Genomic DNA, 18,570 nt, shown 5'->3' with positions numbered 1-18,570 from the left:
CTCCTCTTTCTCCTCCTCCTCCTCTTTCTCCTCCTCCTCCTGCTTCTCCTCCTCCTCCTGCTTCTCCTCCTCCTCCTCCTGCTTCTCCTCCTCCTCCTCCTGCTTCTCCTCCTCCTCCTCCTCTTTCTCCTCCTCCTCCTCTTTCTCCTCCTCCTCCTCTTTCTCCTCCTCTTTCTCCTCCTCTTTCTCCTCCTCCTCCTCTTTCTCCTCCTCCTCCTCTTTCTCCTCCTCCTCCTCCTCCTCTTTCTCCTCCTCCTCCTCTTTCTCCTCCTCCTCCTCCTCCTGCTTCTCCTCCTCCTCCTCCTCTTTCTCCTCCTCCTCCTCTTTCTCCTCCTCCTCCTCTTTCTCCTCCGCTGGATGTAAACTGAAGACATTGATCTGCAGTGGAAGTGTGTTGTGAACTGTGTGTGTCTACGGGACAATAAACCACAGCCTTCATCGCATTAAAACACACACAGAGCGCAGGACATGCTAACCGCAGGAACACATCAGCCTCGTGCAGACTGCATTCAGAAATCACTGAGTGACACACACACACACACACACACACACACACAGATGCATTGTTATTCTAAACGTCCTTGTGTTTCTTTTTCATGCAAACGCACGACACAATTAGCCGTCCGACTCTAATTAATCAGTTACAACAGTTACAGGACATCAGCCGAATGAAAGTGTGTTGTGTGCTCGTGTTCAGTGTGTGTGTGTGGACGTGTGTGTCCCAGCGGACGGTAACTCGACTCGCTCATCATCTCTCTCGTGATGTAATGCCGAACTCTATTGTGTCTCGGGGAATTCCTCGTCATTGTGATTTTCTGAGCCAAACGCCTCGAGCTGATAAAGCGGGAAGCAGAGACTCTTTCAGGACACGCTCCGTGACCTCTGACCTTTCTGCTCAACCCACTGACAATATACATCATGTTCTGAGAGATTTTCCGCTATATTTTCTACCTATATATATAGATATATATATTAGGGGTGTGCCATATCATATACATATGCATTATACATATATATATATATACACTCACCTAAAGGATTATTAGGAACACCTGTTCAATTTCTCATTAATGTAATTATCTAATCAACCAATCACATGGCAGTTGCTTCAATGCATTTAGGGGTGTGGTCCTGGTCAAGACAATCTCTTGAACTCCAAACTGAATGTCAGAATGGGAAAGAATGTGATTTAAGCAGTTTTGAGCGTGGCATGGTTGTTGGTGCCAGACGGGCCGGTCTGAGTATTTCACAATCTGCTCAGTTACTGGGATTTTCACGCACAACCATTTCTAGGGTTTACAAAGAATGGTGTGAAAAGGGAAAAACATCCAGTATGCGGCAGTCCTGTGGGCGAAAATGCCTTGTTGATGCTAGAGGTCAGAGGAGAATGGGCAGACTGATTCAAGCTGATAGAAGAGCAACTTTGACTGAAATAACCACTCGTTACAACCGAGGTATGCAGCAAAGCATTTGTGAAGCCACAACACGCACAACCTTGAGGCGGATGGGCTACAACAGTAGAAGACTCCACTGGGTACCTCTCATCTCCACTACAAATAGGAAAAAGAGGCTACAATTTGCATGAGCTCACCAAAATTGGACAGTTGAAGACTGGAAAAATGTTGCCTGGTCTGATGAGTCTCGATTTCTGTTGAGACATTCAGATGGTAGAGTCAGAATTTGGCGTAAACAGAATGAGAACATGGATCCATCATGCCTTGTTACCACTGTGCAGGCTGGTGGTGGTGGTGTAATGGTGTGGGGGATGTTTTCTTGGCACACTTTAGGCCCCATAGTGCCAATTGGGCATCGTTTAAATGCCACAGCCTACCTGAGCATTGTTTCTGACCATGTCCATCCCTTTATGACCACCATGTACCCATCCTCTGATGGCTACTTCCAGCAGGATAATGCACCATGTCACAAAGCTCGAATCATTTCAAATTGGTTTCTTGAACATGACAATGAGTTCACTGTACTAAAATGGCCCCCACAGTCACCAGATCTCAACCCAATAGAGCATCTTTGGGATGTGGTGGAACGGGAGCTTCGTGCCCTGGATGTGCATCCCACAAATCTCCATCAATCCTATCCTATCCTATAAATATGGGCCAACATTTCTAAAGAATGCTTTCAGCACCTTGTTGAATCAATGCCACGTAGAATTAAGGCAGTTCTGAAGGCGAAAGGGGGTCAAACACAGTATTAGTATGGTGTTCCTAATAATCCTTTAGGTGAGTGTATATATATATATGTTCTATCATATATTTGTAGCATTGTATATATATACTGTGTGTATTTATATTTTTTAGTTAAGTTCTATCATAAATTATATATATATATATATATATATATATATAATGCTACAAATTTACGATAGAACTTATATATATATGTATAATGTATATGTATAATTATAAATGTATATATGTATTTTTTATATATTTTAAATATATATGTATATGACAACAATGTATAATAATTATATATATATATATATATATATATATATACTGTATATATATATATAAATAAATAAAATGCATGTATAGATATATAATTCATAATAATTAGAGATAAATAAAATGAATTAATAAAAAGAAATAAAAAAGTATTGCAAATAAATATAAAAGTATTAAATACATAAATTGTATTGTTTAATAAATAAAATGTAATACAATAAAATGTATTGCATATATATATATATATATATAACAAATAAATATACAAATAAACAATTTATGTAAAAATAAATCTATTATTATATAACTATCTATAATTTGGAATAATGTGCAGAAATGAATTGTTGAAATATAATTGTATATATCAGTAATTTGCAGTTGAATAGTAAAGGCTGGATGTTGTGTTTGAGGATCAGTGACTCGGATATAATCTGTTCCTGATATGATGATGACACAGACTGAAGACTGGAGAGTTATGAATATCTGGATTATCAGATCCTGCTGAGATATACGTCACCACATGCGCATTTATGGGAAATCATCATTACATTACTATCAAAACTAATCAAGCAACAACAATAATCACAGCTCCAGCATTCCAGTGTCTCACGTCTGTAATAGTTTTTAAGCACAAGGAAAGAGTGTGTGTTATCTCTGATTAATATATTCACAGCTAAAGGGCGTCGCTGACACGCCAGATCTCTCAGAGTTTATTGCTTGTTATGAAACATAACCATGACAAACATTTTTAGAGGCTTCAGACTTCCAGAAGGATTTTACCAGTTGCACAGCGAAAAATCCCAAACATCATTTCTACTAAACGGCCTGAACACACACAGAACACCCTAGCAACCGCCTAACACTGCCATGGCAACCACCCACAACACTCGCACATTTAAAGAGACATGCGACTCTAAATCCCAAACCATCCAGTCAGTCAAACGAGTGTGTGAGACGAGAGAAAGGTCGTCTCAGTTAATGTGCGTCTGTGTGTGTGTGATATGCATGTTTACAAATTATTTAGATGCAAAAAGATGCTATTTATTTTAAAGGAAAAGTCAGTCATTATTTACTCAACCTCACGTTCGGAAGAATCGGCTGCTCTTTATTTTCCATGCATTTATTTTCTCTATATGTGACCCTGGATCACGTCACCAGTCACATGTCTCACTGGTATCTCTGTGGCAATAGCCAACAATACATTATATGGGTCAAAATTATAAATTTTTTGTTTATGCCAAAAATCATTAGGATATGAAGTAAAGATCATGTTCCATGAAGATATTTTGTACATTTCCTACCGTAAATATATAAAACATGTATTTGTGTGAGAGAATGCAGCACAATTGTGAACATAAATGAACAACTTTAAAGGAGATTTTCTCAATGTTTCGATTTTTTTTGCACCCTCAGATTCCAGATGTTCAATAGTTGTATCTCAGCCAAATATTGTCCTATCCATCAATGGAAAGCTTATTTATTCAGCTTTCAGACGATATATAAATCTCAATTGCAAAAAATTGCCCCATGTGACTGGTTTTGTGGTCCAGGGTCACGTATGAACAGGGACATTCAAACTGGTTTTGTGAACCAGACTAACCAGGAGAGGATCTGACTCACTAGATTCGTTGATTCGCTGAATGATTCACTCGTATGAACATGCACAGGAGAGATAGGGCTTATCTTAAGCTTTTTAGTGAATAACAACCTAAATCTGACTCTGTTCCTCACACAATCTACCATGTGACTTTGGTGGAACTGGAATATGCTGGAGTCTTTTCCTTGAAAGCGTCAATCCCTGTTAACTGCATGAAAAACAGCCTTCAAAACACTGAAGAATTAAACAATAATGCTATTTTCATTTTCATTTCTGGGAGAACAACCCCTTCGAACATTCCCAGGATATTCTGAATTTCTCTTTTATTGCTGCAGAGTTTCTAGTTTTGCTGGTTTTACTGGATAGAGTTTATCTGTCAGAAGAGCATTTGACTATCACGGCTGTTTCCTCGCATGCAAAGCCAAACGTTTGCATAGACCAGCCGAAATGACACTTTATCAGAGCATGAGGAGGTCAAAGGGCGCTGCGAGCGGCCTGAGTGTGTTGTCATTTGATTGACGGGTCAATTTCTGTGTTGTTTTCTCTCTCTCTCTCAGCTTCACACTTCTGCTGAGACACACTGAACCCGTCTGGAGGAGTCAATCCTTCGTTCCTGACGAGCGCTTTTGGATAAATCAGCCGCACTATATTTGGTGCAAAACCAGACGGTGTATTTAAGACATGTCTGGAAAGTTTGGATACATTTCATTCACAGACTTTATTTAGAACTGCATGCTACTCATACTAGCTTTGCTTATTTCATTATGTATATTGTGCACTTACACACTTTCACACTAAATTAGAATAGAAATGCAACGTTGCATCAGTATTTATTTCTGAGATGAGGCTGAACAAAACCTGGAATATGTAAATGCATGTAAATGAGGTCATGTGACACAAAGTAGCGTAGAATTGAAACGTTTGGCTGTTTTCAGAATGAAATACTTAGTTTGGAATTGAATACTAGCTTGATATTTACTAAGCACTGTTTAAACTAATATTTAAAAAAAAGTATTTGAAGCAATGTTCTATGTTGTAGTCACGTGTCGTGACCTCATTTACATACCAAAATTCATATATAAAAATATATGTTTAATATAAGTTTAATAAAAATATTCCTGATACATGCTTTAAATGCAGAGAGGCTCAGGGTTCATTTTTTGCATTGTGTTTGGGAATGCAACATTATTAGAGACTTTTGGGTGGAAGTGATTAATATTACAAAGATAATTGTACCCTTGAATATTCTTCTAGATGCAAAAATGATTTTGCTTCATTTATATCCAAAGAACTTTAAACTAAATCTTCAGCAGCGTAAATTTATAGATTATGCTATATTACAAGCTAAAAGAATGATAGCTCTTAGCTGGAAAAGGCCTGATCCACCAGTTATTGGAGCTTGGATTAATGCCATGGCACAGTGTATGGCCATGGAAAAAATAACATATTTTATTAAAAACAAAATGGATGAATATGAAGAAATATGGAAGCCGTTTAATTACTACATTAACAACAATAATATTGGCCATTTATTACAGGAGGTGTAATTATGTATAGTGTTTGTTTGTTTTGTTTTGTTTCGTTTTGTTTTGCTGGAAAATGTAACTTTTATGTGTAAAGTACAGTAATGTATTTACTTGCATTATTTGTTTTGCATTTAAATTTGCCTCTTGTTTGAGACTTTTGTGTATTTCTATATGGGAGAAGAGAGTGATGTTCGCTTGTTGGGGTGGGGAATAACTGCGACGAAATGGAAATGTGTTTCTCTGTTACCAATCTTGCATAATCAAAACCAATAAACACATTGTTCAAAAAAAAGGAAAAAAAGAAATAGTAATGTTATGCTATTATGGTGCAAGAAAGAGCATATATGATGAAAACTATGGGATATTTAGTGAAATCAAAAGCCTCACAGTAAATCTAATCTAAAGCCTGAGAGATTAAACTTCTCGAGTAAAGAGAGAAACACACAGAGGATATTAATGCAAATCATAAGCCATCTGTCCTTTACTGAACTCAATTCAATTTTAAAACATAAAAAAATATGCATTTATTCTAATGCAAAACCACTGATAGCGGTGCATAATTTTCAATATTTTGGATGCAAAATAAAAGATATAATATTTAAATATATATAATATAAAATATTTAGTATTTATCTTCCCGTTTTTGCACATCTTCCATAAAAGGCTTCTGCTGTGAAAAGGAAGGATGTTATCAGACGTTGTGGTTTGACCTTGTTGCCTTATTAAGACAATGACAGCACTCTGAGTCTGCTCTTCTCATCACCAGTGTTTCCCCCCCAGCACTTCCTGTTTCTCACTTCCTGTGACATCACACCGACTTTAAGCACTGATGAAAAGGTACGAGAGTCCACCCACACGCAGACCCTTCTCCAGGCTCCAGGGACAGGAAGTAGTCACACACCACAGGAAGTGAGATCGCATGCGGCTTCTCTCTACATCTAACCTGCTTTCAGTGACATTAAAAATCAACTGTTTCTCCCAGTAGTGTGTGTGTGTGTGTGTGTGTGTGTGTTTACACTGACTAGATTATTGCAATTATAGCGTTATTTTAGCATCACTGAGACACTATTACAGTTTTTATTACTAGTTTGAATTCATTTTTATTTTTATATTGAAGTTTTAGTAATTTTGTTGTGTGTTTTTGGCATTTTATTTATTTATTTATTTGTTTTATTCCATCTTAATTCAAATTCTATTTTAATTGTTTAAATTAATTTTAATAACCAAAAATGATGTCTAAACAACTGAATGCATAAAATGTAACAGTTTAATACAATAATAGGGATATAATTTGATTTATGATTAAATACAAATTTATTTAATCTTATTTTATTTTATTTAAATGTATTTATTTATTTACAAAGCGAGTTTTCAATTAGATTTTATTGTAAATTTTAAAATCTTTGTAATTTTGTTTCTGCATTTTTTTTTTTATTAGTTTCTTTTTTAATATACCTTTTTATATCTAAATGTTTGTATCATTATAAACTACTTTCAGTTATTTTTTTAAACAATGAAAATATATATTTTTTTGCCTTGGCAAATTTTTTATTTTATTTTTTTATTTCAGTTAATGTTTATTGTATTTAAAGTAACAGAATTGCTTAATGGTTTTCGTATGCCATCATATAAACATGGAGACAGACATATGCGCATCATCAAGAAAGTTCAGATTGCATAGTAACGTTTGCAGAGATGATTATTCTGTTGATGATAATCATACACCTGAAATACAAATGCTAGTGTTTAAAAGCATCGTTTATCCTCCAGCATTTGCACGACTCATTTTAACTAACAAAAGGTGTTATTATCATTTAGTTTCCCTATAAAACATCTTCCGAGTGTCAGGCAAACGGAGATGTCAAGTGTAAGAACAAGCAAATTTCCTGAGCGTCACGAGCTGAAGCTGAGCACATAATGAGCAGCACACATGCTCCAGTGCACTAGTGTGAGTGAAGTCATGCTTATACGAGACGGATAAACAGAGAGAGTCTCCTGCGTCCACACATATGCTCAGGAATGCTCAGAGAAAGCAGACTGAAAGAGCTCATCTCAGCCAACAAAGAGAATTTCACAGGACTCAGAGCGCGTTTCTCTGGCGGTCACTCTCCCAGCGCACATTAGCATGTCTATAGCGGAGCAGGAGGCTGAAGGTGGCGGGCCGGGGGACTCCCGAAACAAGCGTGGTATTCAGCGGAAGCATGGGAACGGGAGTCTCCGGGCCCTCAGACGCCTCGCTGACCGGAGAGACCGACGGGCCTGTGATGTATCAAAGCTCAAAGCTCTTCACAACATGTCAAAATAAGAGTTTGGTTTAACTTGGAGAAATTGTGACAGAAATATGATGTTGGATGTACTTCACTAGAATTATTACAACTTTATTTTAAAAGAATTTATCTTCCATGATTAAATTTTAACTGTAAACCTTTTTTTGTGCAGCAAAATAAATAAAGGAAGTGTTGCATTTTGATTTGATTACATATTAAAAGTCCTAAAATTTCATCTGTTAAACTGTTAAATTGTAAAAGTAAAATGTAACCTAGACATAATATTTAAATGGAATCCAGAAAAACTGAATTTGGGAAAAATAAATGAATTTATAGTGCCCTAAAATTTAATCTTTTAATAAATTGTTGTTAAATTGTAAATGTTTCTTGATTTTAAAATAGTAAAAATAGAATTTGGGGAAGAAAAAAAAGATGTCATAGTGCCCTAAAAAATGACTTACTGTTAAACTGTATACGTTTAAAATTAATTATACATGCTTTTGATTGTTAAAATTAAAATGTAACCATTAAAATTGAATCTAGAAAAATGGAAATGGAAAAAATGGAATTTGGGAAAAAATAAAATGGAATAAATAATCATGTAACAGGGCTCTGCACACACACTGCTGCGACATCCCTTGTGTTTCTGAAACAGTCTATTCTTAGACCTTCCCTGGAGTTCACACAGATGAGCACGAGTGTTTGAGCCCGTGGACCGAAGCCAGTCTGACATCCGACACATACACACACACTCACATCAGACGAGACAAATCACAACTGAAGGACACCGCCGACACACACACTCACATCAGACGAGACAAATCAACTGAAGAACACACTGGTCTCGTGTAGATCTGCTCCATCAGTTTCCACAGCACACCTCTTCAGTCCCGACTACTACACTCGCACTGGCTTGAGTTACATACAACATACATTACATGCTTTATATTATAAACCAGTCATGTGTGCCATGATGCTGCCGCGTTTAGTTGCTGTGAGTGTTCGTCACATGCATAATGTGTTCAGAAGTTGTCCGATGTCATGTTTCATTTTCAAACCTTTGGGATTTTTGAGGAAAGATGCATTTCTGATCGAGAGAACAAGATTAAGAAAGATATTCAACATTACAACATATTTGCCTTTCCCTCACAGCCTCATTTTCATCCACGTCAGATTATAAGGACAGCAATAATAAAGGCCTGAAGGGAATCATGTGAGCGTCAGGACAGACCGCAGACACTGGAAATGCTAATGTATTCCACTGGAGTCGAGTGGCAAATCACGCTTTCATAATCCGCCGTTCGTGAAATGCTCAGCGCCAGCAGAGGAGAAGAGGACCTGATTGAGCACAGCCACATTATTCAACAGCCAAAATGGAGGACGAACTGAGGTCATTGTCACAAGTTCTCTGCTAAAATGCCTACATGAAAAATGGATAATAATAATAATTGTTTTCATAAATTACAAATCTGAATCCAGTGCAAACTTAGAGTTGAAATGCAGGAAAATTACAGGAAAACACACTGTACTGTAAATACATGAAAAACCTTCAGCTAGATGACTTACAAAACACCTTTTCTTAAATACTTTTTTAAAAATGTATAGTAAACATAACTGCATAATCGTATAATATTTTTGTTTTGTGAAAATAATATTAATACTAATAATTAATAATAATTATTGCACAATTTGGCCCAAAATTCCATGAATATATATATATACATTTGACTACTATAATAATAATAATCAAGTTGATACATAATCACAAAATGTTTGGCAAAATTGTGCAATAATAATAATATTATATATATTAATAATAAAAATATATATATTTTTTTTAATAAAAGTAATAAAAATAATGGCATTTTAAATTGCAATCACAATCAGATTTCCCCCAGATTGTGCAGGCCTGAGATGACTAGGAAAAAACACCTTAAAAATGCCAGAAAAATGCCAGAACTTCCCAGAATTCCCCTGAACTCTCCAACGCTCAGATGCCGGCCAGCGGGAGCGCCAGCGCATCACATGTTTCATTCCAGCTGTTATTGAGGGACTTTACAAGCATTTCTGTCACGATACGTCCAATCTCACTCCATGATCCTCATCGACACACACGCAGAACACCCTCACACACACCTTCAAAAGAGGAACTCAGCTTTCAAAATACTTTCAAAATTAGAAATAACCGCTCTGTGCGGCTTCTGTTAATCATCACGAGCTGGAAGAAACCAGAAAGATGAAGAAACCTGGAAAGTGCCTGTCATGTTGCCTAGATAGGCAGTGCACTAGGTTTTGGAACAGAGCTAATGTGTGTGTGTGCCAGCAGATCCTCTGTCCTTGCTTTAACATTATCTTAATGAGATAAAAAGGAGAAAAATCAATCATCTTCTTAAACGGATTAGCTGGAACACATCGACACAAGCACAACTCAAATATTTGCCCTAAAGTACGTGTTTGCTCAGAGCTGAACACTCATAATGTTCCTTTACCTCCTTTATTGACACATTTCACAACTTCACCAGGGTAAACTCTGAGTGCTAGCTAATCCTACAACACAGCAGGCCAGAAACCCAGTCGGGTTTACGAGAAGGCTTTTAAAAACACAAGGTAAACATGTTCAATATCAGCATGTGTCGTTATTTTTATGATCGTAATGACTGATAAACAATCTTCATATTATGAGTTTCTTATCATGGTAAATCACAGCGAGTGTAAAGTTTCCATGATGTGAACTGACCTGACTTGAGGAACAGCTGAGGTCACGTGACCTGACGAGAATGACAACACTGCTATTGGTAAGAGGAAACAGCAACAATATTTATCTCATTTACTCGTTTGTTTAAGACAACTAGCAACAGCACAGGCCACTATAATCTAAAGATAATGCTGATTTAATGCTATGTAGGGCTAAATTTAGGGATTTCAACATGGAAAGGCTAGCCAAAAGAATGAGCGCGGATAATAATCCAATCTGTTGATGGTTCCCGAGGTTATTTTGGGGTCATGGTCCTCAGAGATGAATAATTCCTCAGGTTATTTCTGACTGTTATTGGACACCTGCGAACGTCAGTCTGCCCGTCTCTACTGACTCAACTACCGACTCCAGAAGCAAAACACACGCCTGAGATGCTCTGGAGACACGAAAGCACTAGCTTTGACCTCTGGAAGATCTCGGCGAACACATGGATCACCTCCTCAGAGGACGATATTAATGCTCAGAGATGCTCTTTCAAAAGCTCAGGAGACTTAATACTGAAAACCCAGATCCAGAGCATCAACTCCGATGTTTCTTTGCAGAATAAAACACAATTGAGTCGCCTGTCGTCGTCCAGTAAGTGTATAGAGAGATGAAAATATATGGATGTACTAAAGAAACGTCTGGATATAGAAATGGCCTTCAGTCGGCTGCACAAGCACTGTTTCTCAATGGAGCTTTACTGACCCGAAAACACAATTCTGATGCAATGGTTGATGATGCAAGTCGGTTTTCTGTTTTCTGAAGCAGTCACATATTAAAGCCACACCTAAGCTGACAGGAACATGATCTGACACGCGCTCTCCTTCATGAGAACTTTCAGAGGAACACTGAGCAACTCATCCACATGAAGCCTATTAGATACAGTGGTATTTCACATGCTGTGAAGGTTTCAGTAAAACATCACCAAAACATCTGAAATCTAAAGGGAGGCTTGTTTCCACCACAGAATAAAAAGATTGTTGCAACTTTTATCGCACAATTCAGACTTCTTTCACACAATTGCGAATTTATATCTATAGCAATTTTGACGTTTCCCGGAATTCTGAGTTTACATCTCGCAATTTTTTACCTTTGGCGCAATTTTGACGTTTCTCTGTATTCTGAGTTTACATCTCGCAATTTTGACGGTTTTCAGAATTCTGAGTTTACATCTCGTAATTTTGACGTTTGGCGCAATTTTGACGTTTCTCTGTATTCTGGGTTTACATCTCGTAATTTTGACGTTTTTCAGAATTCTGAGTTTACATCTCGTAATTTTGACATTTTTCAGAATTCTGAGTTTACATCTCGTAATTTTGACGTTTTTCAGAATTCTGAGTTTACATCTCGTAATTTTGACGTTTGGCGCAATTTTGACGTTTTTTCAGAATTCTGAGTTTACATCTCGTAATTTTTTACCTTTGGCGCAATTTTGATGTTTCTCTATATTCTGAGTTTACATCTCGCAATTTTGACGTTTTTCAGAATTCTGAGTTTACATCTCGTAATTTTGACGTTTGGCGCAATTTTGACGTTTCTCTGTATTCTGAGTTTACATCTCGTAATTTTGACATTTTTCAGTATTCTGAGTTTACATCTCGTAATTTTGAAATTTTTCAGAATTCTGAGTTTACATCTCGTAATTTTGACGTTTTTCAAAATTCTGAGTTTACATCTCGTAATTTTGACGTTTGGCGCAATTTTGACGTTTTTTCAGAATTCTGAGTTTACATCTCGTAATTTTGACGTTTGGCGTAATTTTGACGTTTGGCGCAATTTTGACGTTTTTTCAGAATTCTGAGTTTACATCTCGTAATTTTGACGTTTTTCAGAATTCTGGGTTTACATCTCGCAATTTTGACGTTTTTCAGAATTCTTTTACTTTTCTCGGAATTCTGAGTGTCCATATTAAGCGTAAGCATCAGTTCTGGCGGGTGACCCAGAAGTCAAGCTCGCATCAGCGACTCTCAGCTGATCCACGTCTACCTATAGGAATACCCTCCTCCCTCCCCAGCTCCTCTCCTTTCTCATGAGATAATTACCCTCCTCCCTCCCCAGCTCCTCCTCTCGTCAGTCAGGATTTGGTATTCTGATTCCCCTTGAATCAGAATAAATTCTCGAATTATGTTGTAGGCTACTTTAAATTCTTGAAAATTAATGATATCTGCATACATTCATGTTGGTTCTGTTCTGTTTACCCTGAGGGGGGTTTTATTACTGCATGGATACGCAGGGAGTTCTTACCCAGAACAGAACCATACCGCCAATCCAAACTGGATGCAATTGCCAATCGTATTTGACGATAAGTGGTCCTGACAAGAACTTGCAATTTTGACATGTTTCTCGGAATTCTGATTTTTCATCTCACAATCTTGACATGTTTCTCGGAATTCTGCCATGTTTCTCAGAAGTAAATTAAATTAATGCATTCATTTTTTCTCAGAATTGCAATTATTCCCAGAATTTTGAGTTTACATCTCGCAACTGCAAGTTAAAAATCGCAATTGCAAGTTATTCCAAGACTCTGACTTTTAAGCTTGAAGCTCAGAATTGCGAGAAAAACTCTCAGAAATGTAAGATATACACTCCAATTTTTTTTTTTTTACACAAAACAAGCTTCCATCATCTGATGTCCCTCACCCAGTGTCTTGACGGCGATCTGTCTCGTGAGCGGTGGAGGAAGGTTGATGCACACCAGATCCACATCCGGATGCAGAAGCACGTCATCGATCCGGTTAGTGTAGAAGGGCACGTCCATGTCGCGCGCGAGCTCCTCCGCCTCCTCCTGCGTGCGACCCCACAGCGCCTTCACCGAGAAGCCCTCGTTCTTCAGCAGAGGGATGATGACCCGGGCCGTCAGACTGGTGCCGAACACACCCACCCCGGGCAGCATGACGGATGAGTGCGTGATGCTCACACACCTGAAGCGGGAGACCCGGCGGGTGCAGGTTCGAGCCCGAGCAGAGTGCATCCATCAACTATGACCATTGCGCCTTCGGGTTCCTCCTCCCTGTGTTAAATCTAATGTAAACTAGAGTAATCAATAACTATTCATTCAAATGAAAAAGGTGAGATGTGTTCTTCTTCCTCAAAATCATCATTATCCTCCTCCTCCTGCACACTGAGACCCGCGTCTGCGCATTTGTAAACGCTCTCTAGTCTGAATATACGCGATGATGATAATATTATATTCACAAATGTATTTGTATCCGCTTCGATTTCTGCGCGACGCGTCGCGTCCACTCTGTATCATCCAAAAAGACGCGAACGCATCACTGCCGCGTCACGATCCCGTCGCGATGCGGATGAAATCCAAATAATATTTGTAATATGTGTCTCCGACCAGCGTTGTAGCGTCTCCGCACCTCTCGCTATCAATATTGCGATCATCTGCTCCAGTGCGGGCGCGTTAACTCCCCGTTAACCCCTTCACCGCCGGAGACAACACACAGATCCTACTATGGCGAAGGCGTGGCGCGTGAATATTAATTACGCAGCGTGACGTTAGCTAAAGAGGACGTTCTGATTGGCTGGCACGCAGGTGGGCGCTGGGTTAGCTGGCGAATCCCACGGCGTTGAAGGCGTGGTTTATGAATATTAATTAAGTTGCGTAATAGGACGCTGAAAGGGTTACCAAGCAACGTCAGCATGCTTAAAGGGTCAGTTCACCCCAAAAATGAAAATGTTGTCATAATTTATGCACCCTCATGTTGTCCCTTAACCTGTATGAGTTTCTTTCTTCTGTTGAACACAAAAGAAGATATTCTGAAGAATGTTGGTAACCAGACAGTTGATGGTCGCCATTGACTTCCATAGTATTTTTATCCCTACTATTGAAATAAATAGGTACTAAAATAAACTGTTTGATTTAACAACATTCTTTAAAATATCATCTTTTGTGTTGATAAGAAGAAAGAAACTCATACAGCACTGGAACAACATGAGGGTGAGAAAATGATAACATAATTGAAATTTGTAGGTGAACTATCCCTTTAAATGCTTAATATTCATAAGCAAAGCCTAGCTGTGTAATTATGCATCCCGCTCGTTTGATCACAGCGGGAGACAGTGACTGCAGTGAACGGAGACACAATAACCCAGTGAGAAGACCACAAATGAATCACTGTTAGTTTAAAAATCATTTAATAAATGGCATAAGACAATAAGGGGAGACCCAGGAGTGTGGAGGGTTAAATTGTGTAGGTCATGTTAAGATATTTAATATGTCACTGCTTAAGAATAAAATATCACAAGCGTTAAACATTGCAATCATCACTGCATCATTGTTACCAAAGGAAGTTCAAACCTCCTCATCATCATGATGTGTTCATATCTGTCTGAGCATGAGTCAATATTCAGATGGAAAGTACAGTAGCAGTGAGTCAATAACTGCATTGTTTCTGCATGTTCATAAACTCATGGCAGAATGGAGGAGGAGGATGACTGACACTATACTCTGACCTACGACTTTTCTGATCACCTCATCAGAAGAGTTCAAACAGAATTTGAGTTCTAAAATATAAGGTGAATGTTTATCGTTACTGAAAATTATTGCATTAATTGAAAGAATAAAAATGCGTTATAAAAAGTGAGGGAAACAGTTTAGATTATGCAGTATGTGGATGTCAGACGTGTTTCCAGCCTGTAAGTGTGTGTGTGTGTGTGTGTGTGTGTGTGTGTGTGTGTGTGTGTGAGATAATGATTTAATCAGACGCTCGTGTCTCTGATCTGACTGTGTGCTGTGGATCATGTGACGTGAAGTGTGAACACACACCCCAAACACACTGGAATCTGGGAGAGGAATATGATCATTCTGGTATGATATAATAACACAGCGACTCTCCTTGGTTTATATATCATGTTGTTAACACTTTACAATAAGGTTCATTAGTTAACATTAGTTATTAACATGAATAAACAATACTTCTACAGCAATATTAATTTCAACATTTACTAATACATTATTAAACTCAAAGGTTGTTTTAACATTAGTTAATGCACTGTGAACTAACATGAACAAAGATTAATAAACACTGTAATAAATGTATTGCTCGTTCTAATGAGCCTTATTGTAAAAAAAAAAAAACTATTATTTTTTATATTTCTACTGATAATTCTGAATATTGCTGAATTGCAGTGTGAATTGTAAGGTGGACATTTCCTTTAGAAAAAGATCACAATAAAATAATGTCTTTGTTAAACACGTTACATGTAGTTACTCGAGTAATACTATAAATTGTGCTTGATACATGAAACTAACCTAAACCACACCCGAATCATAACCATAACCCTATAGTTAATTATTATTACTCAGTACTTATAATATAACAAGGACACCTTAAAATAAAGTGAAACCAAGAATTCTAATAGAATCATAATTAGGAATTAATCCTGTTAGAATTAATCAACTAAAGATGGTTTGTTTATGAGTGAAGATAAACATCGTTTATTGATGTGTCCCGAAACCAAATGAACCGAAGAACAAATATTGATTCGGCTGATGGTTCTTGACCTCGGACCAGCAAAGGTCAATGAATGCATGTGGACAGAGAATAACTGTTCAGTTACTGACACTGAAGACACACTCATGTCGGTTTATCAGGCAAAGTGTTAAAGCGCCACCTAGTGGTGGATACACGCAAACCACGTGTTTAATATATTCTCATGTATTCTATATACATATCTGAAAACTCTATATTTTAAGAGCTGTAACTGCTCACAATGTTGTTTTGCAACATTTCTAAATCACTGTTTTTATGTAGTGTTACGTGATTGGTGGATGCCGTCTGACTTCTTGGTTGTTTGAACATTTGAATTTCGTATTTGCTTGTATTTAAATGAGTGTTTGTGCACCTGCAGTCTTAGACCTGTGTGCTGAAACACTGCTGAAATAAACTCTATTATTTCTGCCACCAGAGGCGGACAGAGTACACAGCTACATTACTTGAGTAAAAGTACAGATACCCCTTGCTAAATTTTACTCAAGTACAAGTAAAAGTAGGCCTACTACAGTCAGATGTCTACTAAGTAAAAGTATGAAGTACTTGTTTTTAAAAGTACTTGAGTATCAAGAGTACAAGAGTACATTTTCTAAATATTGCATTACTACTGCCACAGTGCTTACATTGGTAAACACAGCAAACACTTGAAGCGAAAACTATCATCAACTTGTTCAGAAAATTGAAATAGTCTGGCGAGGTGAGGTGGGGCCACGGGTTGGCACATTCCCGGGATGGACCTGCTGCGTCTTCATCCATTGTTTCGTCCATGGTTTCGCCTCTTATCTAAATCTGACCATGGAGTTGACTTTGGCGGAAAGCTGAAGGTGATTGCTGATAGGCTGTCCCAATCAGTGGCGCCTGCACAATCCTTTGAGAGGGAAACAACAAATTGAGGGTTTCCGAGATTGATCTTTTTTCCTTTTTTTGAAGTAGTAACGGGTACTCACAGTTATGGATAGAAATGTAGTGGAGTAAAGAGTACAATATTTGCCTCTCAAATGTACTTGAGTAAAGTCATGAGTACTCCCCAAAAACGATACTCGAGTAAAGTACAGATCCCTCAAAACTGTACTTAAGTACTGTACTCAAGTAAATGTAGGCTACTCCGTTACTGTCCGGCTCTGTCTGCCACGCTCATTAGTTTGACCTATTCACAAGTGTTGCTGCTGGTTTTGTTCAAATAAATCACCGTTTTGCCTTTATTAGTTCATTTAATGATCCTGTGATGTATAGTCTTTCAGTTAATTTGATATCATACTCAAAGTGTCACCCCCCTTTTTTTGAGTAGACATGAAAATGCACATTTCGAACTAAAATGGTTGTAATTAAAGAATGCTTTGGAGTATAGACGTACAATTGGTCTTGTTTTATAGAAGACATTTGGCAGATTTTTGTAGAAGTGAAATAAATTAAGAAAGTGAAACAGAAAAAAAGTTAAAGAAGTTTGTACAAGAAATGTACAATGTAAAAAATATATTCATATTTGATATAAAATATATATATTTAAAACCTGGGCGACTCTAAAACTGGAAAAAAAAAATTAAGTAAAAAATCTGAACAAGTTGTGTTTCAAAATTTAGGTTGATCTCTCAAAAAATGAGCTTTCAGTGAGATTTTGTTTGGGCGCAGTACCGAACGCTTCCACTAGGTGACAAGCAGACTCCAGCACTGCCCATATAAGGGCGCCTCCATTTCCATATGTGGTTTGAGTGATCTGAACCATTATTTCCACAATTTTCATACAATTTATGAAGTAGACATTCTATTCAGAAGTAATATGGGAAGTTTGGCAGATTTTGATATGAATTCAACCTCTAAGAAACACATGCAAAGAACACGTATGTGCGCTATAGCTCGCTGCCACATCACAAATGGTGAATATATTTTTTTCTTTACATTTAAAACATTTTCAGACCCTTTTTTCTAAGATAATTGAATGGATGCTATCTTTTGAACTCTTGGCATGAAAACAAACTGAGGTTTCAACCATTCTTTCATGATTTTTCATGTTCATTTCAAAATAAAGTTCTATGAAAATATTCTTGTTGCAAAATTGATAGATTACGGCTCCTCTGGAATTTATTTAGAAAATCAGTCAGCAAATATGAAGAGATTGTAAGCTTTCAAATGATATATAGTTTGTCAAGATTAGTTTAGGTTTAGTATAGGATATTACTGTTTTAATATAAAAGAATATAAAAATTAGGGTAACACTTAACAATAAGGTTCATTAGTTAACTAATCACGAACTGCACTTATACAGCATTTTTAAATCTTTGTTAATTTCAACATTTACTAATACTTTATTACAATCGTGTATTCGTGTTAATGCACTGTGACCTAACATGAACAAACAATGAACAGCTGTATTTTTATTAACTAACATTAACAAATACAGTAACAAATGTATTGCTCATTGCACGTCCATGTTAGGTAATATATTAACTTATGAACCTTATTGTAAAGAGTTTTAGAAACAT

The 18,570-nt window shown here is 37.3% G+C and overlaps 1 protein-coding gene and 1 long non-coding RNA gene across 2 annotated transcripts in view; one reads left to right on the top strand and one right to left on the bottom strand.

Annotated features, from left to right (window-relative positions):
- Positions 1–14,345, bottom strand: part of gfod1 (glucose-fructose oxidoreductase domain containing 1) — a 26,585-nt gene extending 12,240 nt beyond the window's left edge. Inside the window, exon 1 of the mRNA XM_084399501.1 lies at positions 13,230–14,345. Within this exon, the coding sequence (XP_084255627.1) occupies positions 13,230–13,560 (331 nt within the window). The 5' untranslated portion in view covers positions 13,561–14,345. The remainder of the gene's footprint in view (positions 1–13,229) is intronic.
- LOC311284502 lies at positions 10,219–13,286 on the top strand. Its single transcript, XR_014626245.1, has 3 exons — positions 10,219–10,459; positions 10,559–10,647; positions 13,206–13,286. It is a non-coding gene; the product is annotated as an uncharacterized lncRNA (long non-coding RNA).
- Positions 14,346–18,570: the final 4,225 nt, after the last annotated feature.

The sequence above is a fragment of the Rutilus rutilus genome (genome assembly GCF_951802725.1).
Source record: "Rutilus rutilus genome assembly, chromosome: 24".
NCBI classification, from domain to species: Eukaryota; Metazoa; Chordata; class Actinopteri; order Cypriniformes; family Leuciscidae; genus Rutilus; species Rutilus rutilus.
Note: the sequence above shows the minus strand (reverse complement) of the source record. Positions and strands in the feature narration are given on the sequence as shown.